This window comes from Pinus tabuliformis, chromosome J, assembly GCF_031772625.1.
Source record: "Pinus tabuliformis cultivar Carrire ecotype Pingquan chromosome J, CPIR1, whole genome shotgun sequence".
In the NCBI taxonomy this organism is placed as follows: domain Eukaryota; kingdom Viridiplantae; phylum Streptophyta; class Pinopsida; order Pinales; family Pinaceae; genus Pinus; species Pinus tabuliformis.
In genome coordinates this window covers 97,482,871-97,509,564 of record NC_142295.1, presented here as the reverse complement: position 1 = coordinate 97,509,564, position 26,694 = coordinate 97,482,871, and the positions used below count along the sequence as shown (strand labels likewise).

Sequence of the window (26,694 nt, the reverse complement as noted above, 5' to 3'; positions counted from 1 at the left end):
CATGAATACATGTCAGAATCGGATGATCTTTAGATCAATCCTACACCTCTTGATGAGAGGAATCCAAGAAAAATATCAGCTGCATAAATAAGAAGACCCACATGGAGTTTGGCCCTAGTTGCCAATTTTAACAGATAGTTAGCTCATCACATTGGCAATCCCTTGAATTTGAATATGATTGAAAATCAACATCAAAATGAGGTAAAGATGGCTTAAACGAATTTGTAATCATTTCCTCATGATGTTCAAGATCTTGATCACCACATGATAAGGTTGGAAAATATTTCCATCTTTCATCTCATACACCGGATCACTATGAGTATCATAAATCGAATCCCCATCAAAGTGATAACAACTCACATTGCATTTCCCCTTTTCCATATGCAAAAAAAATCATCAATGTTACTCTCCAAAATATTGATGGGACCATTCCTTTCAAGGATTTCAAAAGATGTATCATTGAGCTCAATAGCGGTGGAAAGGATCGAGCTTACTTCATCTTTATGTGAAAATAAATCATCTTTAATAGGGTCCTCTTTGTTACTATTAGGATATTCATCGAGAGCATGATCTTGTTCATAGATGAAATGCTCATTACGATCATGATCTTCGTCAGAATCTTCTTTAACATACTCCTCTTAATGATCAAGTAGGATCTTTTCTACTTGCTTATGGTAATCTCCTTTTGAAAATTGGCAGTGCAGGGATGAATTTCCTTAAATAAAATCTCATTTCTAACAATTTTGGAGTGACTTTCTAAAAATAGAAAGTCATGTCTAGCATTTCAAGTATGACTTTCCAAAAATAGTAAATCACCTTGCATCAATTGGTAATCAAGTATAGTTGAAGGAAAATCACTTATCATTAATCAATCCTAATAGTTCAATCTCGACTTAATCATCAATATTATTAATATTATTATTATTATTATCCTTTATGATACTATGATATTATTATTAAAAGGAATTACAAGTCACCTTACCTTCATCACCTCAATCTCTTTGCACCTCTCTCCTTGATGACTCACATGACACTACATAACTCTTTGTCTCTCTTAATGATATGTTACACCCTCTCTTACGCACTCATTAAAGACATGACATATTCCTCTTACACTCAATAAAGGCATGTCATAAAAGATTAGTCTTATGCTCTCTTTAATGCATATGTTACATTCTCCTTAATTAAGGCATGCCTTTCTTTCCTTAATGGCATGAATTACACTCCCCTAAATGACGTATGTTACTCTTCCTCAAGGCATGCGTATTGCTCCTCCTTTATGACAAGAATTTGTTGCTCCTGTTTCTCATGTCTTCTCTCTTGACTGCTACTATTTGTGCACTATGAAAGAAGAATTCTAACTTGAGAGAGAGAGTTGGAGAGACTTGAAGAATGTGAGAGAGAGACTTGGAGAGTAAGAGTAGAACTTGTTGAGCCAAGGTTGATTCAGTGCTTTAGTGTTTCAGTTTTGATTCAGTTGAAGGGAAGGTTGATTCAATGTTTGCATCTGTTGCTGCTACCAATGATCTTAATGCTACACCTTGTTCAGATTTGGGTGATCTTACTCATTCTCTTGATCTCTCATTGTATTATGTATCTCTGCTAAACAATTGATATCTAATAGAAGAAGAATTTGGTTGGGTTTTTCCCCTTGTGGATTTTTCCCTAGTCGTCAGACCTAAATTCTCTGTGTCTCATTTTGTTCTTGGTTTTCTTCTATTGTGCATTTGGTTTATGTTCTATCTACAATTGCTTAACTAGTATTGCTGCAGAAAGAAGTTTTTGGAATAAGTAATTGTTTCAACATTTCAACATCTCCTTCATCAACCTCCTCTTCCATGCCTTCAAAAAGGTCTAAAAGGTTTTACTCTTTAAGGGCCTTGATCAAGTCTTGAAGGATATCTTCACATCTTTGAAACACCAGCCCCCATAGCTCGAGAAAATTTTCAATAAACACTCCAATAGAAGGTAGGATTTTTAGACATGGATACGAATATTTAACCCATTGCCTTTGATTTTCTTCGAGAGAATCAATAAACAACATCATAGGTGCATCTTCATGAGTCATGTTGATCTCTAAAGCGTATTTGAGGAATGCTATCACATGGTCAATGACTGAAGAAGGATCATGATCAAATTTTGGAACATATGTTGTACAATTTCTACCGTAACGATTAAGATAACTAGGAATATCCTTAACATTAGAACAAGGCACATTTGATGCAAATCCCAAAGAACCATTTTCTTGAACTTTACATAACATGCAATTGTGGAGTCACTAAGGTGAATTTAAATGCTTAGAGATGATTGCTTCTACAAGCATGAAATCTTTGAAGATCAATTAAGAACTAGGGATTCATTCTTCCAATGGAGTAGCTATATGAGCATATTTATCCATGGCTTTAGGTTGAGCTCATTCAAAGAGATTGAAACATAGACTTTGGATTAAAAGGAGAAAGGCTGAACTCCTCCTCGACATGATGTCAAAAATGTTATCGCAAAATCTAGCATGTCTAGTGCAAAGCTTCAATATGTAATGTAGGTCTTATGGTAATAATGAGATCAACCATTACTGTCATCTTAGCGGCTTGTCTGCTGCGATTTATTGGTGGATGTTATTCCCACAAGGAAGGCTTCCCGAGAAAGGCTTTGAGGATAGATGACCTAGGGATCCAAAGACATATGGTTCTTGAATAAGGTCTAGTAGATGAAATCACCTAAACAAATAATCAACAAAGGAGGGTTCAAAGGTAATTAAAGTCTAATGGTTAGGGGTGAAGATACTAGACAAACCTTGAATGCCAAGATAAGAGTTACATGTGTTCAAGTATACTTTCCACTAGCCCCAATAGACTAGAAGAAGGCTGTTATAAACTAGGGTTTAGGCAGATTTACAACACGCAATAGCATATAACAACTATGAAATAGTTTCCAAATGATAATATCAACAAGGGATTAAGTACTATCAAAGAGACAAGCAAGGTGTTAATTAGAAATGGATAACCTTTATGCTCCAATTGATTTCACATTGTTGGTTATCCACATGGTATTCTGGACAAAGCCCTTGAGAAGTTGACTGCCTTTTAGGGGGATAATGCAGTAATTGCAAAGATGCAGATTAGAAACTTTAATCTCTTTGTGAGCAAGTGGTGCAACAATTCAAATTATGAAGATGTGAAGATGAAACTCTTTGTCTTGTCTTTAGAAGAGGATGCCTTGGATTGGTTCATGGAATAGAGTGACATCACATTCTTAAACCTCAAGCAGATCATTGATGCCTTCAATAATAGATAGGGAGATAAGAAAGAGGATCGACACTTGTTATCTGCTCTAAGTGGGATTAAGAAAAATAAAAACAAAATAATGGATGAATTTAATAAAAGATTCAACAATTTAATTAAGAGTCTTCATCAAGATATTAAGCCTCCCTATGCTTCCATTCTCATGTACTATATTGGTGCATTTAATGGTGACATAGCATATGAGATGAGGCGTAAGGAACCGAGAACTTTGAAGGTTGCACAAAGCTTGGCTGAGAAGATAGAGAGAAACATGCAAGCTTCAGGGAAATCAAATCTCCCTGGTTTTACAAGAGAAGTTTCCTCAAGGTCTCAAGAGTAAAATTAAAATGGAAATTAAGGAAGCCTTTAGTGACCCCATTAAAGAATTGACTTAGTTGATAAAGACCATGGAAATCAAACATGCAAATCAGATGAATGCTATACAAAATAGGTTAATTGCCATGGAAAGGTCACAAGTGAACAAATTTCATTGTAGGCCTAATTATAAGTGGCAAAAGAAGGGGTCATCTCAAGATCAGAGACCACCAAACCCTTTGGAATCTACCAACTTGGTTGATTAAGCCCCTTCTTTCTGTAGGCCTTGCAACTATTTTCACGAGGAATCCACTTGCCCAGTTTTTTGTCAGATTGTTAAAGGAGAAATGGTAAGTCCCAGTGAGCAGATAAATATGGTTGGGAATAGAGGTACCCTCTCTATGAAGAATTGGATAGAAAATGTTGAAGGAAGTCAAAATATTAATAACGTGAGCACTTCTTGTGATAATGTTACAAAGATTTATGGCGAAAAGCCTAGACTAGAACAAATCCTTGAGATGGCTAGGCATAAAGGGGTAACTTATAAAAGAAAGGGTAATAAAGATCAAGGTAAAATGGAAGAAAGTATGTCTAAAGTTTTCACTCTTCCTACCTAAGACTTAAACATTTATTTGGTTGGATGGATCAATAATGCTAAGGTCTTAGTTCTGGTAGTAGAATTGCTTAATATTCCATCTCAAAAATCAAAATTATTAAAGGCTATTGAAGTCCCTAAAGGAAAGGATATTGAAAAGATCCCAAAGGATAAGAATGAAGATGCTCCTCTAATATTACAAAGTATGGATAGGGGTATGGGAAATGAGAAACATCAACCCTTCTTCCTTTACTTTGTTAATGAGTAGCTATCTTGGCAAATGTTCCAGGGTGCCTCCCGCTGCAGAGGGAGGGCTTATGTCATTACTCTAGCCCTTATAGATGGTCTACAAGCATATTTGATCCATTTGGAGACCCATGAGGATGTCCTTGTGACCCCACACCCACTTGGGAGCACCATAGGTTCTTATGTGGAAATCAAGGGGCCAACCCCTTGTCCACTATGTTTGGAGTCCATTTCTGTTGAAGTTTCTAAGTCTAACAGTTAGAAACCCTCCATGTACTTTCTGATTTATTCCTTCCTATTTGTTCTGATTAATTGACAAGTTATTTACCATGTAAGTACTAAAAATAAACACAACTACATGCTCAACACATTACATATCATCATCTGAAGGAAACAGAAACAAGCACACTAATGACACTATTATTTTTGGACTATTGTCCTCGGAAAAACCCAATGCGGGAAAACCGATGAAGCTCTCTGAGGGTTTAGTTTATTAAGCAGTTTCAAAATACAATCTGGGTGCCAAATCCGGCTCATCCAACAGAGAAAAATCTCGACAATTCCGGCTTCTGCCTTCTGTGTCAGCTTTCTTGGCTGTTTCGGCTTCTACCCTCTGCGTCAGCTTTCCCGGCAGTTCCGGCAGTTCCCGATAGTTCTGGCTTTTCCCGACAGTTCCGGCTTCTGCCCTCTACGTCAGATGTCATTGCTCTAGCCCTTATAGATGGTCTACAAACATATTTGATCCATTTGGAGACCCATGAGGATGTCCTTGTGACCCCACACCCACTTGGGAGCACCATAGGTTCTTATGTGGAAATCAAGGGGCCAACCCCTTGTCCACTATGTTTGGAGTCCATTTCTGTTGAAGTTTCTAAGTCTAACAGTTAGAAACCCTCCATGTACTTTCTGATTTATTCCTTCCTACTTGTTCTGATTAATTAACAAGTTATTTACCATGTAAGTACTGAAAATAAACACAAGTACATGCTCAACACATTACATATCATCAACTGAAGGAAACACAAACAAGCACACAAATGACACTATTATTTTTGGACTATTGTCCTCGGAAAAACCCAATGCGGGAAAACCGAAGCAGCTCTCTGAGGGTTTGGTTTATTAAGCAGTTCAAAATACAATCTGGGTGCCAAATTCGGCTCATCCAACAGAGAAAAATCTTGGCAATTCTGGCTTCTGCCCTTTGTGTCATCTTTCTTGGCTGTTACGGCTTTTTCCCTCTGCGTCAGCGTTCCCGGCAGTTCCGGCAGTTCCTGGCAGTTCCGGCTTTTCCTGGTAGTTCCGGCTTCTGCCCTCTGTGTCAGCTTTCCTGGCTGTTCCCAGCAGTTCCGGTTGTTCCCGATAGTTGTGGCTTCTGCCCTTTGCGTCAACTTTCCTAGCTGTTCTCGCAGTTCCCGGCAATTCCGGTTGTTCCTAGTAGTTCTGGCTTCTGCCCTCTGCATCAGCCTTCTTGGCAGCTACACTGATCCTCTCGACACTATCTCTGCCTCTCTGCTTTTGTATTCACTGCCCCTCAGCTGCAACTCCTGATCATTCTCTCAACTTTGTCAGCAAACCCAACCCCATAAAGTCGAAATCTTGATCTCTTAGTGTGTTCTCCAAGTGACCCTCAAGCCTCCTCTTATACTTTTCTCATTGACAAATCAACGGTCGAGATTAAGTCCCTAATCAATGACTAAGATTAGATCTGGCTTGATCCATGACTTTTGGACCATTCTAACACAATTTTATATTAATTCACATTAATATTTTAATTTCCCTAAGTTTAAACTTAGGGACTTCATTAAAAATATTAATTATTTTAATATCTCCCAAACTGTTTAGAATCTGCCCAAACCCTTTCTGGGTATTGGAGATCTCATGTGCCTTAGCCTCTCCACCAATTTTCATGGCTAGAGCACATCTGATGCTACCCCAAATCAACACTCCCTCTTAGCGAGGACTGTGCTCTAGCAATACTCCTCACTGAGCATCACCCTGATCATCTGACATCGGTCCTTGTGCTGATGCTAGGCCTGCTGCCCATCACCTGCACTGCTGCATCTCGTACTGCTACCCATGGCTCTGCCACTGCCATTGCTGCATCTGTACAACAACTCCCTCTGCATCCGTGTTGTTGCCCATGGCCCCGCCACTGCCACTGCTGCATCTACACTGCATCCCCTCTCATTATGCTGCCTATAGCACTGCCACTGGTAACTGCTGCACTGCAACTCAGTTACTGAGAAGTAAGTAACTGATCTGACCTCTCTGTCAGGCTAGAGACCCCCATGATGAAGCTCCCTCTGTCGCTGACAAGTGCTCCCTCTCTGACCTTTGCACTGCTGCAACTACTCTATGCATCTCGCACTATTGCACACCTCTCTATGTCATCCTGCACTGGTGCAACACTCTTGTGCTTCTCGCACTGCTGCCTCACGCTGTCCTGGGAATCTTGCACTGTAGCTCCCTCTGTCACTCCATCCGCATCCGCCTCTACTGACATCCGCCAGTCCTGCTACTCTTCTTCGGGGCTCTCGTAGCCAGGTATAATCCAAGAGGTTGGGTACCTCGAGGATCCTGCCCCTCATCTCCTGTAGTCCGCCTGACTATAGCTCGATGTCTCCCCACTTTCGCTCAAGTGGCGTGTGTGCACTCATGGCACAGTCATCGTCTGTCTCCACTTCCTTCTCTGCCCTTGCTGGCGCTGCCTTGGTCTCGAAAGCCTCTCCCTTGCTCTTCTTCCTCGGACACTGGGTCGCATAATGACCCAGCTCCCCACAGTGGAAGCATTTGACCTTGGAGAGGTCCTTCTTCTTTCGCTTTTCTTGCTTACCCTCAGATGCTAGGGCAACATCCACCTCCTCCTTCTTGATTTTGATCCCCTTGCTGCTGCTTCCTGTCTTGGTCACCCTCCTGATCTCTTCTTGGCGAAGAACCGCCCATATTTCCTCCTAATCTGGAAGGGTCGCCCTGCCCAGTATGCTCTGGACAAAAACCTCCCAGTCTTCTGAGACTGCATTCAGCGCTGTTCTCACCATCAACTCTGGATTTGGTGTGGCCCCTATGGAAGTCAGTTGATCTCGGATCTCCTTCAATCGACCGAGGAAGGTGTCGATCTATTCTCCCTTCTGCATCTGGTATGACTGCAGCTGATTTTCTAGGAGCATCTTCCTCTGCACGGAAGTATGTTGATACAACTTGGTCAGGGCCTCCCACATCTCCCGTGCCGTATTCTTCTCGGCAATATGTGGTACTATATGATCCTTGACCCCGTCAAGAATGATACTCTTGGCCCTCGCCATTGCTTCCTCATACCTGTCATTGTCAGCTGGGTCAACTGGGACTGCTATCGTCTTCAAGGCGAAGTGCTTGACACGATTTCTGTCAATTACAGATATAAGATTCTGGGCTTCCAGACTACGAAGTTTGAGGCTCCGTCTAGTCTGTCCTAGTCTCTTATTCTGTGTAGTGTCATTCTGCTGCTCTTCTACTTCTCTCCTGGAAGTTCTCGATGTGACTTCCTTTGAGCCTCGATTTCCCTCCTGGAAACCCTTCTGCCAATGTCGAGATGCCCCCTACTCTGATTGTCTATGCCGCTGCACCACTGATCCAGATTTCTCGGCTAGAAACCCTCGGTAGCAACTCCCTCCTCCTTGGCCTTACCCTGTTAGGTACTGTTTTGACTACAGTACCCTTCCAGCTCCACTTTGCAACTTACCCACAGCCTCCTAGACCCCAGCAACCTAAAGGTGAGAGTTCCAAGGCTCTGCGCAGTCCTGATACTGGCAGACTAGCTTCCTCAGCCAATTGCGTCAACCCCCCTGGCCTCTATGTGGCTTTGCGTGAGCTTGTCTTTGCCTCCCTCAGCCTCTGCGCAGCCTCTTTTTGGCTCGAACTTGATGATGCAGGCACTGCGTCACCCCTCCCTTGCTGCTTTGCTGCGAGGAACAACTTTTATCACTCGGGACAACTATTTTCTGCTGCTGCTGCTCTGCTCTGTTGATGTCCTCAGTTCTCCTGTGTTAAAATTGGCAACTAGGGCCAAACTCCATGTGGGTCACCTCATTTATGGCAGCTGATATTTTTCCTAGATTCCTCTTGTCGAGAGGTGTAGGATTTATCTAAATATCATCCGATTCCGACAAGTATTTATGGAGATATGAATTTATTTGTAATTACTTGACAAATTGTCAAGGTTGGCCAACAACTAAATGTGTGGCACAAATCATATACATACAAGTGAGGTTGATTTGTTTCAACTCATCACATCATCTCTCATTCTTCTCTCTCACCTTGTATGATTGGGTATACACAAGGAAGAGGATCTCTCACACGTGGGAAGCAAGAAGACACAAGAAAGAGGACACAGAAATTGTTAACTGCGTTGACCGAGTTTGACTAAGGCAATAGAAGGCATCTTTGACCTGCATTGACCAAGCATTGACTCATCAAGGCAGGCCACAGATTTTGGCGCAGAAACCGAGGCAATTTGACCTCTGGTTTGACCAACGTTGACTGCCCTAGTTTTGGGCAGTAGGTTGACTTCAATCAACAACAGTTTGACTATGTTTTTGGGGTTGTTCAAGGGCTGTTTCTTCAGGCTATTTGAGGGCTAGTTGACTGGAAATTGACTAAGCATATCGGAGGTCAATTTCAACTCATTTGACCAAGTTTGACTTTGCTGATCTAGGGTTTGCTGCTGCTGATATAAAATTATAGAATTTTGATTTTGTGCAATTTCTCTCTGCTGAACTATTGAAGATAAAAGAAGATTTGATCAAAGGGTTTCCCCGCATTGGGATTTGTCCCTCGCTAGCCGCCACATCTTGTGTCTCTTGTGTTGGCTTGTTTTCCTATTGATAGTTTAATGTTCTATCTGCACTTTACTTAATGTATATGTGATTGCTAATCTGTGGCTAATAAGAAGAAAAGAAGTAAACTGCTCTAAGCATAGAACATACCATAATTTAACATGGTATCAGAGCTGAGGTGAAGACAAAGCCCAAGCAAGAGCAAGAGCAAGAGCAATCACCGAAGAGAAGGTTGGCAAGGCTATCCTAAAAACTTCATGGGGTCCTCAGCATTCTTCCCTGCCGAAGACAAGCTCCATGAGAAGTCTAACTAACACAGATGGAAGATGTCTCTCGATCTGACTTTAGAAGATCAGGAAGTGTTGGACCATGTGAGAGGCAATATTGTTGCGCCTCCATCAAATGCATCCGCTGTTGCCAAAAGCAAGTGGTCCAAGGGAGAAGTCAAAGCAAGGAAGATCATCCGGGACTCTATCGACAAGCGCCTGGTGGCCTATGTTTCCAAGCTGACAACCTCCAAGGAAATCTACGATAGACTGGTGAGTTTATTTAAAGTTAATGATGCAAATCAAGTTCTGTTCCTTAGAAATAAGTTGAAGGAAATTAAGAAGGGCAAAGATGAGAGTATGCAAGCATATTTCTTAAGGATCACTGAGATTAGGAATTCTCTCCTATCTATTGGGGAAGTAGTTCCTGACAGAGAAATGACTATCACAACTTTTGGAGGACTGCCACTTGAATGGTATATATTCAGGACTACTCTTCTCAACAATAATGTCATCCCAGGATTTGAGGAATTGATGGCTAGATGTATTCAAGAAGAGACAAGGATGGAAGAGAAAGAAATGCCCGCACTTAAAGCCCATCCCTCTGCCTTTTCTTCTCATGCTAAAAGAAGAAACAATTCTGGGGCTAAATCCAAAGGAAAGGCTAGACCAAGGGGTGGAAGAAAAGGTTGATGTTACAATTGCAACAAAATGGGCCACTATGCGAGGGAGTGCTATGATAAAAGGGACTCACACCATGACGATGACCAAAATCACTCTCAAGGCAATCAAAGGAATGGCGGGTCCAATGGCAGAGGCAAAAGAAATGCCAGAAATCAAGGAAGAGGACAACCCTTCAAGAAGGCAAGAAACTCCAGGTATGAATCTAATGTTGTTAACAATAAGCAAGATGAATATTATCTACTAGTGGCCCTCTCTACTACTACTCCCCCAGACTCGTTGGGAAATTGGCTTATTGATAGTGGTGCCTTAAGGCACTTCACTGGTTACAAAGAAGCTCTCTCCAATTTGATAGAAAAGAAGACCAACCTGGAAATTGTTCTTGGGGACGACACAAAATATCCCGTGAAAGGCGTAGGGAATGTCACTCTTCAATTGAATCAGGGTAATACAATTCATTTGCAAGAAGTCCTATATGTACCTGATCTCAAAAAGAACTTGGTGTCCGTTTCGGCAATGGAGGACAAAGGCTACAAGGTAACCTTCATCAATGGCAAGGTATGTGTATGGAAAAAGAATTTTAAGGAAGCTTTCACTCTTGGGTTTCGAGTCAATTCATTATATCAAGTCGGAGGAAGTCCGCTGGGTGTCATGTCTTGTGACACATCACTTCAGTCCGAACTATGGCATTGGAGGTTTGTTCACCTTCATTATAAAGCTCTACCCAAGACAAATGGTGACAGGAATGCCCAAGTTCCGAGTAGAGCAAGAAGGTGTATGTCCGGATGTGCTGAAGGAAAGCTCAAGAGGGGACCACTCCCCTCAAGCCAAAGCAAGACCTCCGATATATTGTAGTTGGTTCACTTAGACATATCTGGTATGATGCCTGTGAACTCTTTGGGAGGATATTTATATTGCCTCACTTTTACAGATGATTATTCTCGCAAGACTTGGATATACCCCTTGAAAAGAAGGATGAAGTGTTCACTTGGTTTCGTCACTTCAAAGCCTTGATCGAGAATCAAACTGAAAAGAAGATCAAGATCTTAAGCACTGATAATGGGACTGAGTATGAATCCAATGAGTTCCATGACTTTTGCAAAGAGGCTGGCATTAAGAAGGAGACTACAACACCATATACTCTTCAGTAGAATGGTGTGGCGGAAAGGAAGAATCGTACGATTGTGGAAGTTGTCCGTGCTATGCTTCACGCTCAAAGACTTCCGAAGTTTCTATGGGCCGAAGCTGGGAATACCACCATATATGTGCAAAATTGATGCCCTCATTAAGCATTGGGTTCCAAGACTCCCGAAGAGATGTTCACTGGTAAGAAACCTGACGTATCTCATTTTAAAATTTTTGGAAGTTCGATATATTTTCATGTGCTGAAGGAGAAGAGGAACAAATTGGGTGCATCTGGAAAGAAAGGAATCTTCGTGGGCTATAGCGAAAACACTAAGGGCTATAGAATCTATGTGGTTGGTCAAAGGGAAATCGAGATTAGCCATGATTTCACCTTTGACGAAGATATGGCTCTTAGCAAAGTTGACAATCTTCCTACTCAAAGGGGATCTAAAGAAGCTAACATCAGGGAATCCAAGGAAAAAGAAGATGAGATGATGCCCGATGTGGAAGAACCTATGGATCTTATTGATCCCCCTCCGCAAGAGCCTTCCTCTTCTAGGAAGAGGCCTTCATGGCTTAGGGGGACACTTGATGATCCTGAAGGGCACATTGCACCTAGGGAAACCTTCCGGGAAAGCAAGAAGCTGACCAGGTATCAGGGATACTTGACCATCATGAGCACGATCATCCAAAATGAGTCTTCGTCATTCGCAGACGCTGTCAAGCATCAAGTATCGAAGGATGCTATGATTGAGGAATATGAGTCCATCATGAAAAACGATTTCTGGGATGTGGTCCCCAGACCCCAGGACAAAGCAATTGTCACTTCGAAATGGCTTTACAAGCTAAAGCATGCAAATGATGGAAGTGCGGAAAAGTATAAGGCTTGTTTTGTCGCTCGTGTCTTCTCTCAGAAGGAAGGTATAGACTATGACGAGATATTTGCACCTGTTGCCTGATATACCACCATCCGCTTGATTATAGCCCTTGCTACTTCGCAAGGATGGAACCTACATTAGATGGATGTCAAGACCGCGTTCTTGCATGGTTCGATCAAAGAGGAAGTCTATGTGGAGCAACCCGAAGGATTTGAGATTCATGATCGAGAATTTCATGTGTGCAGGTTGAAGAAGGCCCTCTATGGGCTGAAGCAAGCACCCTGAGCGTGGTATGAGAGGATTGATAGCTACTTGATGAAGCTGGGATTCACTAGGAGTGATGCCGACCCTAACCTTTACTTTAAAGTTGAAGATGACAATCCTTTCATACTGGTGCTGTATGTTGACGGTCTCTTTCTAACAGGTTAGACCCTCTCATTCACAAATTTAAGAGGGAGTTGGCTTCTGATTTGAGATGAAGGACCTAGGGCTGATGCACTATTTCCTAGGACTAGAAGTCTGGCAGAAGCTAGGGGAGATTTTCCTATCTCAAGGAAAATATGTGGTGAAGATATTGGAGAGATTCGGTATGGTGGACTGCAAGCCCGTGACTACCTCGATGGAGCTTGACTTCAAGAAGTTAAGCGGTAGTGTTGCCAAACTCGTTTTACGAGATGCTATCGAATATCATCAACTCATCGGAGCATTGATGTTCTTGGTGAACTCTCGTTCGGATATATGTTTTGCAGTCAACTCGTTGAGTCAACATATGGTTGAGCCTCACCACTCACATTGGATTGGTGCCAAGAATTTATTGAGATATCTTCGTGGCACAATCACTCATGGGTTGAGATACACTGCTGGAGATGCGAGACTACATGGATATACCGATGCTGATTGGGCAGGCAATGTGGTGGACCAAAAGGGCACTTCTGGGCGCTGTTTCTCTTTGGGATCTGCCTCGATATCCTGGATGAGCAGGAAGCAAAAGTCGGTGGCTTTGAGCATCGCCAAGGTAGAGTATATTGCTGCTAGTATGGCCTCTTGTGAGGCGGTTTGGTTGCGAAAGCTCTTCAGTGAGCTGTTTGGATTTACATTAGATACTACCGTGATCCTGTGTGACAACCAGAGTGGGATTCGTTTATCAGAGAATCCCGTATTTCCTGATTGCTCCAAGCATATCGATATGAGGTACCACTATATTCGGGATATGGTGCAGCGGGGAGCAATAAGGCTCCAACATATCAATATAGATGAACAAGTCGCCGACATTTTGATGAAGCCCCTAAGAAAGGTCAAATTCTTGACTTTCTAAAAACGACTTGGTGTCGTTCAGAGACCCTTTTATGAGGGTCGAGTATGATGTATTGAGCTCCGGGAGCTCTAGGGGGGCGCGGGGTACTTCTTGGAGCGACATGCGACCACAGGGCGACTCACCATCCCCTGGTGGTGCACTATGTACAGGGTGAAAGGTTCAACCTTCCCCTGTGACACCCCGTGGCGACTGTAGGACAGGATGATTAGTTCTTCTGTGGGCCAGGATGATTAGTTCTCCGTGGCGACTGTGGAATAGGATGATTAGTTCTCCTGTGGATCAAGATGATTAGTTCTCCGGTGGCGACTGTTGGACATGATGATTTGTTCCCCTGTGGACAGGATGATTAGTTCTCTTGTCGAGGCATCCTACCCATGCAGTGTGGGACTCATCGGAAGTACCTCTCATCTAATCAATGAGTAGGGAAATGGGGTTAGGGACCATTAGTAGTACTATCGATGGATGCATCGTTGTATCTACCGTACTCCCTATGCTAGGATGACCTCCATTGATCTGGGATCAGTGACAGTGGTTTGACACACTTTGAGATTGACTTCGGGTCAGTGGAGGATGGTATGATACATCCTCGATCATTTCTTCTTCTTCATAGTTCGAGCAGAGCAGAGCAGAGCAGGGCGAAGCAGTGCAAGGTAGTGCATGTGATGGCTGAGATAGTAGCAACGATCAGACGTATTGCAGATGGAGTTCTCCCTAGTTGAGAGGGAGTGTTAAAATTGGCAACTAGGGCCAAACTCCATATGGGTCACCTCCTTTATGGCAGCTGATATTTTTCCTAGATTCCTCTTGTTGAGAGGTGTAGGATTGATCTAAAGATCATCCGATTCCGACAAGTATTTATGGAGATATGAATTTATTTGTTATTACTTGACAAATCGTCAAGGTCGGCCAGCAACTAAATGTGTGGCACAAATCATATAAATACAAGTGAGGTTGATTCATTTCAACTCATCTCATCATCTCTCATTCTTCTCTCTCTCCTTGTATGATTGGTGTACACAAGGAAGAGGATCTCTCACACGTGGGAAGCAAGAAGACGCAGGCTGAAAGAGGATGTAGGAAAGAGGTCGCAGAAATTGTTGACTGTGTTGACTGAGTTTCACTGAGGCAGTAGAAGGCATCTTTGACCTGCGTTGACCAAGCGTTGACTCATCAAGGGTGCGATTTTGGTGTGGCTGCCTCTCCTAGGCAGGCTGCAGATTTTGGCGCAGAAACCGAGGCAATCTGACCTCTGGTTTGACCAGCGTTGACTGCCCTAGTTTTGGGTAGCAGTTTGACTGTGTTTTTGAGGCTGTTCAAGGGCTATTTCTTCAGGCTATTCGAGGGCTAGTTGACCGGAAATTGACCAAGCATATTGGAGGTCAATTTCAACTCGTTTGACCAAGTTTGACTTTGTTGATCTAGGGTTTGTTGTTGCTGATATAAAATTACAGAATTCTGATTTTGTACTATTTCTCTCTGCTGAACTATTGAAGATAAAAGAAGATTTGATCGAAAGGTTTCCCCGCATTGGGGTTTGTCCCTGGCTAGCCACCACATCTTGTGTCTCTGGTCTTGGCTTGTTTTCTGTTGATCGTTTAATGTTCTATCTGCACTTTACTTAATGTATATGTGATTGTTAATTTGTGGCTAATAAGAAGAAAAAAAGTAAACTGCTCTAAGCATAGAACATACCATAATTTAACATCCTGTGATCTGCAACCACCCTCTGATACCATGTCGAAGTTTCTAAGTCTAACAGTTAGAAACCCTCCATGTACTTTCTGATTTATTCCTTCCTACTCGTTCTGATTAATTAACAAGTTATTTACCATGTAAATACTAAAAATAAACACAAGTACATGCTCAACACATTACAGATTATCAATTGAAGGAAATAGAAACAAGCACACAAATGACACCGTTATTTTTGGACTAATGTCCCTAGAAAAACCCAGTGCGGGAAAACCGGTGCAGCTATCTGAGGGTTTGATTTATTAAGCAGTTTCATAATACAATTTGGGTGCCAAATCTGGCTCACCCAACAGAGAAAAATTTCGGCAGTTCCGGCATATGCCCTCTGCGTCAGCTTTCCCGGCTATTCCGGCTGTTCCTTGCAGTTCCGGCTTCTGCCCTTTTCGCCAGCTTTCCTGGTTATTCCGGTGGTTCCTGGCAGTTCCGACTGTTCCCGGTAGTTCAGCTTTTGCCCTCTGCGTCAGCTTTCCCAGCTGTTCTGACAGTTCCTGGTAGTTTTGCCTGTTCCCGGAAGTTTCGGCTTCTGCCCTCTACGTCAGCTTTCCCGGCTGTTCTGGCAGTTCCTAGTAGTTTTGGCTATTCCCGGTAGTTCCGGCTTCTGGCCTCTGCGTTAGCTTTCCCGGCTGCTGCGCTGATCCTCCCGACATTATCTCTGCTTCTCTGCTTCTATATTCACTGCCCCTCAGCTGCAACTCTTGATCACTCTCTCAACTTTCTCAGGAAACCCAGCCCCAAAAAGTCGAAATCTTGATCTCTTAGTGTGTTCTCCAAGTGACCCTCAAGCCTCCTCTTATACTTTTCTCGTTGACAAATCAACGGTCGAGATTAGGTCCCTAATCAATGGCTAAGATTAGATCTGGCTTGATCCATGACTTTTGGACCATTTTAACACAGTTTTATATTAATTCACATTAATATTTTAATTTCCCTAAGTTTAGACTTAGGGGCTTCATTAAAAATATTAATTATTTGAATATCTCCCAAACTATTAGAATCTGGCCAAACCCTTTCCGGGTATTGGAGATCTCATGTGCCTTAGCCTCTCCACCAATTTTTGTGGCTAGAGCACATATGATGCTACCCCAAATCAACAATCTCTACGTCATGGCACCTCTTGGACTTCATTAGGCCTCCTCAAAGGCCCAACGTCTCACTTTATTTGATCATTCCATCCTCTTGAGAGGCTTATCTTTACATTATTGAGCTATTTGGTGGGCTTGTCACCAAAAGTTTTGCTATTATGCACATTATTTTATTTTAGGGGCTAACTTAGGCCAAATTAGCTAAATCGAATTCATTGGACTGTATAAATAGAAGTGAGATGAATCATTTTGATCATCGTCATTTGGATTGGATCTTTCTCTCTTTTGAGATTTTTGCTATCCTTCTTGGAGGACGAATTTGGATGAATGGATGAATTTTGATGTTTGGATCTCTTTAATTTTTGTCTTGGAGCTTCACTATTGGCATATAATGATGATTGGATATACTCTTTCTTACATGTAAGTACTCTTTTAATGTTATTCTTGTTATTTTCTTATGTCACATGCATGTTGCTGGGGATTTTCGCTATACTAGGCTGAAATTTACTGCTTTTCTTATGCGAAATTGTGGAAATTTGTTCTTTTATAGCATTGCATCATGTCATGGGCCATGTATGAATGAGTGAATATTCCTAGAGATGTTTTATTGAAATTTTATCTCAATAAGTCATCATATATTGCAAATCGAAGTGTAAAGACCTTGAAGCAATTGTTCTCATGCCCTAATGCCATGTGAAATTGTTCTAGAGGCCTCCTTGACTAAATGAATCCATTCCAAGCATTGGAATCTCCTTGACTCCATCTCTCCCAAAGGATTAGGCACTGATCCTCCATTGATGATCACTCAAAAGCATATTTTTCTCACCTTTCTCTCTTTCTTTCTAGGCCTAGCCTCCATAGGTGACCTAGGGCATCATTTTCTCACGATTCACCCATCCAAAAAGTTCAATCTCTTTCCCTTTACTGCGCTGTTGTGTCTTCTAGAGGCCCTCCAAATTTGAAGCATTTCTGACGGCGGGACCTTGAGATATTCCAAGCCCTAGCTCCGAGATGGATTATTTCCCTTGGCTTCCCTTGGCTAGTGACCTCATTGGGATCATTGCATCAAAATTAGTGAAAATCCCCCCTTTGATCCCCTTCTCTCCCTCAATTAGGTCAAACACACCTTTGATTGATCAACTCCACCCCCTTGACCTAATTTTGGGTCCACTTGGTCCCACAATTTATTGAATATAATTTTACAAAGACGATTTGGAAACCAAGTTTTCACAAGTGTTTCTAGGACTAGGTCCTTCCTTTACAAGCATAATTTGCAAATCCTAGCCCTTGAAATCCCCTTGGCCCTTCTTAAAGAGCCTTACACCTTGCTTCTCAAGCAAGCAAACCATACGATGAGTCTCTCTTGTGAATAGTCCTTAGGAATCACTCCTTATCTCTTCATTGATCCATCCATATAGTGATTCCCTTTATACTGGGTCTCCTCCCGTCGGTGAAAGTCTGTAAAGAGCAGAGTGCCTTAGCTAAGCTAACAGTGGGCTATCGCTCTATTGTTTCCCTTGACCTAGTAGTTGCCCTTTTAGGATCCCCTCCTAGTACCCCTGCTTGTTTGAGCGGTAACAGGTTCTTTGAACTCGCTACCTCGTTTTCACCCAAAGCCCTACCTTATTGATTATGTCTAATTAATAGGTTCCTTAGAGGGTATTTAGCTTGAGAATCCTTGAGTTATCTAATCTTCGAGACCTGTTGGTGAAGCCTCCCTTGTGGGGATAATATCCATTCCCAAAGTAGCAGGGGAACAACCACTAGGGTGATAGTGGTGGTTGATCTCATTGTTGCCTTTGACCTAGTGTGCCTAGTGAGGCTTTGTAGTAGGCTACTAGATTTTGCAGTAATAGGGCCTTCATTTACTCTCATAATCTAGAGGTTCTACTTGGATTAGTCATGGCATATCGTAATGGCCTCGCTGCTTTTTCTTCCATATGATACCAAGCCCTCTTTCTTTATATTATAATCTATCTGACTCCATAACCCTTGGAGTGACATTGGTCTTAGAAATGTATGATTGCCTATTTCTACAAAGTTTATCATACATCGTGACTAAAGCTACTCCCTTATTTCACCTTGTGCTTCATTGTTTAGCCCCTTCAGCTAGAGGAGAGCCAATCGAAAGTGAGAGTTATTGAGGTGACAATAGGTAGGCCCTCTAAGTTGCTCATAGGCTAGTACAAATCTTTTGGACTTCAATTTAAAGGTGCTAGTTTTTATTTACTTTGACACACTTTACATGCTGATAATGTTGCATTTTTAAGCATTTCTACAAAGGAGTAAAGTTCCATTTTACAAGATAGTGGAATGTCAATTATTTCACTCTGCATTGACAATATTTCAATCATACAAGGAAAGAAACATCCACGGTGCTGATAATATGCCTGAATTAACTGAATACTATGAAATATCTGTGAATTTGCATGCTGTGCACATTGAATTGCAGTGGATGATTTATATGCACTTTGTTTTAGCTTATCTTTACTGCAATCTTATTTTTATTCTTATTTGTGAAAGTTGATTCTCTTTTTTGGAAGTGCTTGGAAAAATATGCCATCACTTCAAAAATACCCTAACTCCAGCTGAAATCTTTTGATATGCAGATGCGGGGAGTAACATTGCCCTTTTTTCTTAGTATGTTGATCACACCACCCACGCTAAGCCTAGAGGGAACATTATTGGTACACAAGTTCTCTCATTAAACATTCTTGAATGTTAGCAATTATTTATTTGGGTTCATTTTTTCCTGGGCACACTGTTTATAAAATTTCAATGATGCCAAGCATATACTTTATTTGTAGGCTGCAAGAGATTTGAAATACCTTAGCTTCAGCATGGTATCATGCTTTTGTGGAGGCTGCATTTCACTTGTGGTATGCAACACATCTCCACTTGATAGTACATAAAATGAAAAGAGAGAATGGATTTGAATTTGCATATTTTTTGTTCATAAAGTCTTTGATGCTTTTGTCATACTTAGAAGGAAAGTGAAAGATGACATTGTGTTATGGAAAGACCAGACTACGAGATATTAACATCCAACTAAATCAAATAGTATGAGAAACCCCAAATTAACATACAAAAGGCATCTCCTACTCGCAAACAAAATGATCTGGAGTAAAGCTTCAGTCAAGATATCAAAAAATAAATTTGTCAGTCAAAAGCAAATAAGAAACAACTGAGTCGTTTGTCTACAACAGTGTCTATGATCTTTTAAGCTTACAGGAGATATATATCCCTGAACTTTATTACATACTTTTGTACGTCCATACTTGAATAATATATTCCTCTTCAAATGGTGGCATGATTTGCCTCTCTGCTTAAAATTTCTCATGCTGATGTATCTGTAAGCTTTGTCCGACACAAATATAGTGCTATTACAAGAGCAGATAGTGTCTGAGGTCTAAAAGAATAATTACAACTCAGAATATGTAAACCATGAATGAAAGTATGGAGTTTTCCAAGCCTTGAAGAGAAATACTCTGCAGCAAGATATATGCATCAAATATGACAATGTAAAGATACACAAAGGGAACTGAAGCCATCAAACTCTCTATGGCAAAGATACATAAGGTGATGACATTGAAAGACTGATTAATGTGAAGAAGTGCTTCAAGTAGGCAAGAACTCTAAGACAAATAGACAACTTATTAAAATATTAGGAACCCATAGAATATTTGACAAGAGGATTTGTAAAAGGAGTCAGTTGTCACATGTAATTGTTGTATGCAGAGAAGGATTAAACCAAGGGTTCATTTGGTTCACCTAATGATTCTGCCACAGATAAAGGCAGAATCAGGAATTCAATTCACTAAAATGGTCATATATAACTTGTAAAATACAACTAAGCCCAAATTTGTTTTTCAGGATGTTACCATTCAGATCCTCACCCAAGGTGTAAAAGTCCTAGTTGACAAGGTCAAAACATGAAAGAACTTGGAGAGGTCATCCACTGTTACCTCAATAACCTTCTTGCTCAATTTATTTCGGTTCTTTTCCAACTCAAGGGGGGAATCCCTAAACATCAAGTCTTGAATGAAAGAAGATGACTCAAAAGGGGGTTTCAAGAGACTTCGTCTAAATCTGGTTTTATTATGATATTCAACTATAAATTGTAGATCTATTCAAAACAGAAAATGAACCTACAAGATATGATGAATGGATGATTTTTAGGTTCAATTTGAGTCTGGTTTCTATTGTAATTTTCTAATACAAATTATTGTATCATGCATAGAGTAAGCCTAACAAAGATGCTAAATATAGATGAACTTTAGGCTTGAAAATAAATCTTATTTCATGGATGATCTGATAATACAATTCAGATTTACCAAACAGCAATTAAATGAAAAGATTTTGAGTTTGTTTTAAAGGTGGTTGTAAGGTAAGATTAGTGCCTAAACATCATTGGGCTAATGGGGTCTCTGAGGCAAGATCGTAGGAGCTTGTTTCTCTTGTGAATAGAGCTGATTACAGTGAAAAGAAGCATGCTACATCCACCTATTTCTTGCTGTCCATAAGTCCAAAAATTAAATCTGGAGTCCTAATGAAGGAATAATCATCAAGCAGGCAAAAGGAGGGTGTTACAACTGAAAGATGTTAAATTCCAGCAGACACTAATCAAGATGTCATACTCTAACCCAACACTCTCTGCTATCCATAACACAGAATTTTCAAGAGGAAATAAACAGTCCATCAATTCACATAAACAAGATGAGATAATTATATTAATGTCTGAAGAATGACCACAAAAGTAGGTCAATGGGACTAAAGAATACAACCAATATGAATACAATGTGGGAGTGCGAGCGCAACCCCTAGAAATTCCGAAAATAATATAAAGAAAGAAACATACATAAGTATAACATCATAACATACGTACAAAACCGTGACAAAGGTATGGTGATACAAAATACTAAGTGATTTTGGTCAATTCAAGAAACTATCAAGATATAGAGAGAGAGATTGGATGATGACACTGATGATGTCAAGGTCTCCTGAGTTTGATGGCCAAGGGCATGGGGGGAAAATGAGGCACTGTTTTGCTGTTGGACTCCTTTGGAACCATCAGGGTGTCTTGTTGTATGATCTTGAGGGGAATGTAGGAGTGAGGGATACTCCTAGCATCTGAAGTCGAAAGGAGGAAACTTTGAATGGATCTTTGTTGCTCCTCTGGGTCTGTGAAGTAATTTGACGGGCAGGAGGTGCTCTAGTTTGAATCTGTCTAGAGCTGATCTCTCTAATGCTCTGAGAACATGTGGCCTAATGTACAAAGCAATACCACTAGACTAGTCTCAATAATATTAGTTGGCCTCCCAAATGGGGAGGATGAGGAGAAACCTGGAGCACTAGACTAGTCTCACCATTCTGCTGTTTGGTGCACTCTAGAGCTGTGATTGTTGTTTGTTGCTTAGATTTGACATATTTAAAAGGAAGTATGAGGTGATCGACTATTGCAAATGGTTTTTATTGATGTCAAAGACTCTCCAAATAAAAGAGAAAGTTACATAGTCAAATAGCATATTTTGAGACCTTTCCAATGATATATGGCACACCTTCTAACTCCTCATGGTTGAGGAGAAATGATTTTTTGAATATTCATTATACATTCTGACAGTTGCACAAGTCGGCCCAGCCAGTGGACAAGTTGGTTCCTTGACCCCCGACTTGTTTGGTATAAAGACCACACGTGTGCCTCCTTTGAAGGAAGGAAACTCGATGATTGAGCAAGGAACAAGGTCTAAAATGACCACAGGATCCGAGCTAAGGAAGGAAGTGGGCCGAGCTGAGGAGCTATGGCAAATCCGATCTAAAGGAGGATCATTTTTGTTATTCTGTTGTGATTCTTGTGGGGGATATAACACTTTGACAAGGCCGAGTTTCTTGAGATTGAGCAGAGCGAATCCTAGGTAGTGTTTACACTCATTTTGAAGTAGGTTGAGCCCTTGTAAAAGGCTGACTACTTACCTTTGTTAGAACAAACATCAAACCTATTATGTAGGATGAGTCCTAGACCACTGATTTTTGCATAGTTGTGACAGTTTTGGAGGTTGAGTCCTAGTTTATCTAGGCACTAGGGTGAGTTTGTGGGTTTGTTCTTGCTAGTGCGGAAGGAGGCTGAGTCTTAGGTCATAGGTTGAAGTCTGTGATCTACTCTTGCTGCTTTTTAATGGAGGTCGAGCCCTAGCTTATCCAATCCACAGGTCCAATTGTGATTTTACTCTTGCTAGGTTGGAGGAGGCCAAAACTTATACTACAAGTCTGTAAGATATCCTACACAGAAGTGACAAAAATGTTGTGAAGATTGAATCCAGACAACATTGGGTACAAGCTGCTAGGTGGGTATATCTACTCTTTTCAAGTTTAAACTTTGACACTAGAACAATGAACAATAATATGCTAAGAGTGAATTAAAGGAATAGGTTACAACTTGTCCATTTTGAGGCTTTTTAGTTGAATGACCAGTGTGTTAAGGAAGGGTGGTTTGTTGGCACTGATTTAGATCTGAAGACTACAAAGTTGAAGAAGGATGTGGTGATCCTCGGGAAGGATACCAGGAGTGATGACAATGATTTCTTTTTGGTGCTATTACTACATCCCATGTTGAATTTTGTAACTATGGCCGATCTTCATAATGTATATTTTGGCCCTTGATGTATTTATTGTGAAAATTCTGTTACTGCAGCAACTGGTTTATTTTACCTACTTATTTGCCAATAAGTTATTTACGAAATCCCTTCAGTAAATACTAAAATAAATTCTACTGCAGATATCACACCATTATACAGAAACAGATACATGCACAAGAATCAAACACATCAACGCAGTTATTTTTGGACAATTGTCCCCGGAAAAACCCAATGCAGGAAAACCGATGCAACAAAGGAGGATTTTATTAATCAACTTTTCTTGAGTACAACTAGGGTGCCAAACTGGCTCACCCAACAGAGATAACCACACAACAGTAATACCATAAAATTCTCCGGCGCTTCCCTTAAGCTCAGCGTCAGTCTAGTTGGCCTCTGTGCAACTCCCAAACCCTCTGCGTCAGCACTCTACCTCACTGCGTCAACACTTGGCCTCTTTGCGTCACCCACGCAGGCCCTCTAGTCACTGCGCAATCCAGTTGCCTCTGCGTCTTTCTGATTGGCTCTGCATCTGCCTCTTTGATCTCTGCGCTGGTCCTCAGGCACTATCCTTGCCTCTCTGCTATGTACTCGCTGCCTCTCACTGCAATCCAGACCACTAGTTCGAATTTCTCAGCAAACCCCACTCTAGAAATCGAACTGACTGGTCTCCCTTTGGTGTATCTCCAACTGACCCTCAAGTCTTCTCTTATACTTTTCTTGTTGATGAATCAACGACTGAGATTAAGTCCCTAATCAACGACTAAGATTAAAATAGACTTGATCCTTATCTCTTAGAAGCTTCTCATCCTTATCTTTATTAATACCCATTAATATTTTTATTTTCCTAAGTTTAGACTTAGGAACTCATTAAAAATATTAATTATTTTAATAACTCCTCATCTGGATGGAATTTTCCAAAACGATTTCTGGGTCTTGGAGATCTCATGTGCTTTAGCCTCTCCACCAATTTTCATGGCTAGAGCACATCCGATGCTACCCCAAATCAACACTCCCTCTTAGCGAGGAATGTGCTCTAGTAATACTCCACCACTGAGCATCACCCTGATCATCCGACACCGGTACCTGTGCTGATGCTTGGCCTTGCTGCCCAACATCCTTTGCACTACTGCCTCGTGTATTGCTGCCCATGGCTCTAGCACTGCCACTGCTACATCTGTACTGCAACTCCCTCTGCATCCGTGCTGCTGCTGGTCCTTCTTCCCAACACTGCATCTGCACTGCAACTCTTTCTCAAATGCTGCATCATGCTGCTCATAGCATTGCAACACCTGATACTTATCCATTTCTGCTACTGAAATGGATTCTTTACCATCCCCATCTTCTCCCTGAAATAAGCGAACTTGGTTCTTCCAAGGGCCTTGGTAAGGATGTCCACCACCTGTTCTCCTGTAGGAATGTAGCTCAACTGCACAACTCCTCGTTGGACACAGTCTCTGACAAAGTGACACCGAATATCAATGTGCTTTGACCGATCATGAAACACTAGATTCTCAGAGAGCTTGATGCAACTCTGATTATCACACATGATCCTGGTTGCCTCCATCCTTCTTCTGAATAGGTTTACAAGCAATTTTCTAAGCCATATGGCTTCACATGAAGTTGTGCTAGCGGCCATATATTCTGCTTCGGCTGAGCTCAAAGCTACGGATTTCTGTTTCCTACTGCACCAGGAGGTCATCCCTGATCCAATGTTGAAACAATACCCAGAGGTACTTTTCCGATCCACTGAACTTCCAGCCCAATCTGCATCAGTAAACCCACTCAATCTGATATCATTACTTCTGGTGTACAAGAGTCCATAATCGACTGTTCCCTGTATATATCTGAGAACATGTTTGGCTGCTGCCTAATGAGCCCTCTTTGGTTCCACCATGAACTGACTGAGGGTGTTGACAGCGTAACAAATGTCTGGTCTGGTATTGACCAGATACATCAGGGACCCTATGAGTTGCTTGTATAAGGTGGGATCAACATCTTTGTCTTCTGATGCATCAATTTTCTTCCAGTTGGTGATCATTGGAGTAGCCATCGGCCTATAGTCCTGCATCCTGAATCTCTTTAGGATCTCTGTAGCATATCTCCCTCGTGCAGGGAAGATTTCACCCTTCTGCTGCCAAGCTTCCAACCCCAAGAAATAATGCATCTATCCCAAATCCTTCACGTCAAACTTTGTGGCTAGGTTCTTCTTGCAGTCCTCGATGAGTCTGGATGATCTTGTCAGGAAGAGATCATCCACATATAATACTAAGACTAGAGGCTCATTCTCTACAACCAGATAGTAGAGATTGGGATCTGTATCACTGTTGACGAACCCCATCTTCTGCAAGTAGCTATCAATTCGACCATACCATGCTCTAAGTATGTGTTTGAGCCCATACAAGGCTTTCTTTAATCTGCATACATGAGACTTCTTCTCATGTGTCTCAAAGCCTTCTCGTTGTTCAACGTATACTTCCTCTTCTATCACCCCGTTCAGAAATGCCGTTTTGACATCCATCTGATGAATCTCCCATCCCATCTGTGCTGCAAGAGATATCACTGTTCTAATAGATGTATACCTGGCTACTAGGTCTATTCCTTCCTTTTGAGCATACCCCTTAGCCACAAACCTGGCTTTGTATTTTTCCACACTACCGTCTACAACGTATTTAATCTTGTAGATCCATCTTGAACCTACCACTGATCTGTCCTAAGGTCTAGGCACTACTTCCCAGACATCGTTCACCATTATAGAGCTGCACTCCTCTACCTTCGCATCCATCCAAACTTGATGTTGAGCGGCCTCCTAAAAGATGCAAGGCTCCCCATCCTGAACTACTAAGGCCTGATATCTATCTAGCTGTCTTCGCTCCCTTTTATTGTTTCTTGGTGCACCGATGAAATCTTCTGCATCTTGCAGAATTTGTCGGAGTTCCCGGCTCATTCTTCCTCTGGTGGCAGGTGCATCTATTAGCTCCTCCACTTCCTGTTCTAAAGGAGAATTCTTGGCTTTCGCTGGTTGAAGTGGTTTGACCAACGACTCATCTTTTGACTGCTCCTCGGAAGGCATTTCTCGAGATTTTCTGAAGGCCCTATCTTCCATGAACTTCACATCTCGTCGAACTACTACCTTCCTGCTCCCTAGAAGATAGATTCTATATGCCTTAGCGTTCTCACTATATCCCACTAGATATCCTTTCTTTGCAGTTTGATTCAACTTCTTCCTCTTCTCCTCGGGTATATGACAATATGCTAAACTCCCAAATACCCTGAAATGACTGACTTTAGGTGTCTTCCTGGTGAAGACTTTCTCCAGAGTGATCTTGCCCAATGCCCTATGAGGAGTTTTGTTCTGGACATAGACTGCCGTGTTGCATGCTTTTGCCCACAAGAATTTTGGCATATCCTGATCATACATCATGGCCCTAGCTACTTCCACGATAGTCCTGTTCTTCCTTTCTGCTACTCCATTCTGCTCTGGATTGTAAGGAGTTGTCCACTCTCTTCTGATGCCCTCCCTAACGCAAAAATCGGTGAAGTCCTTATCGACATATTCCCCACATTATCTGAGCGCAAAACTTTTATTTTTTTTCCCGTTAGATTCTCCACCAGAGCCTTGAACTCTTTGAATCGAAAGAAAACTTCGTCCTTGATTTTCAGAAAATAAATCCAAGTTTTCCTGGAGTGGCCATCGATGAAGGTGACGAAGTATTCA

The 26,694-nt window shown here is 41.6% G+C and overlaps 1 protein-coding gene across 1 annotated transcript in view; it reads left to right on the top strand.

Annotated features, from left to right (window-relative positions):
• LOC149225689 (protein DETOXIFICATION 46, chloroplastic-like) overlaps nt 1–26,694 on the top strand; it is a 257,569-nt gene that overhangs the window by 183,829 nt on the left and 47,046 nt on the right. Inside the window, exons 11-12 of the mRNA XM_089377279.1 lie at nt 18,957–19,034; nt 19,155–19,226. Of these exons, the coding sequence (XP_089233405.1) occupies nt 18,957–19,034; nt 19,155–19,226 (150 nt within the window). The remainder of the gene's footprint in view (nt 1–18,956; nt 19,035–19,154; nt 19,227–26,694) is intronic.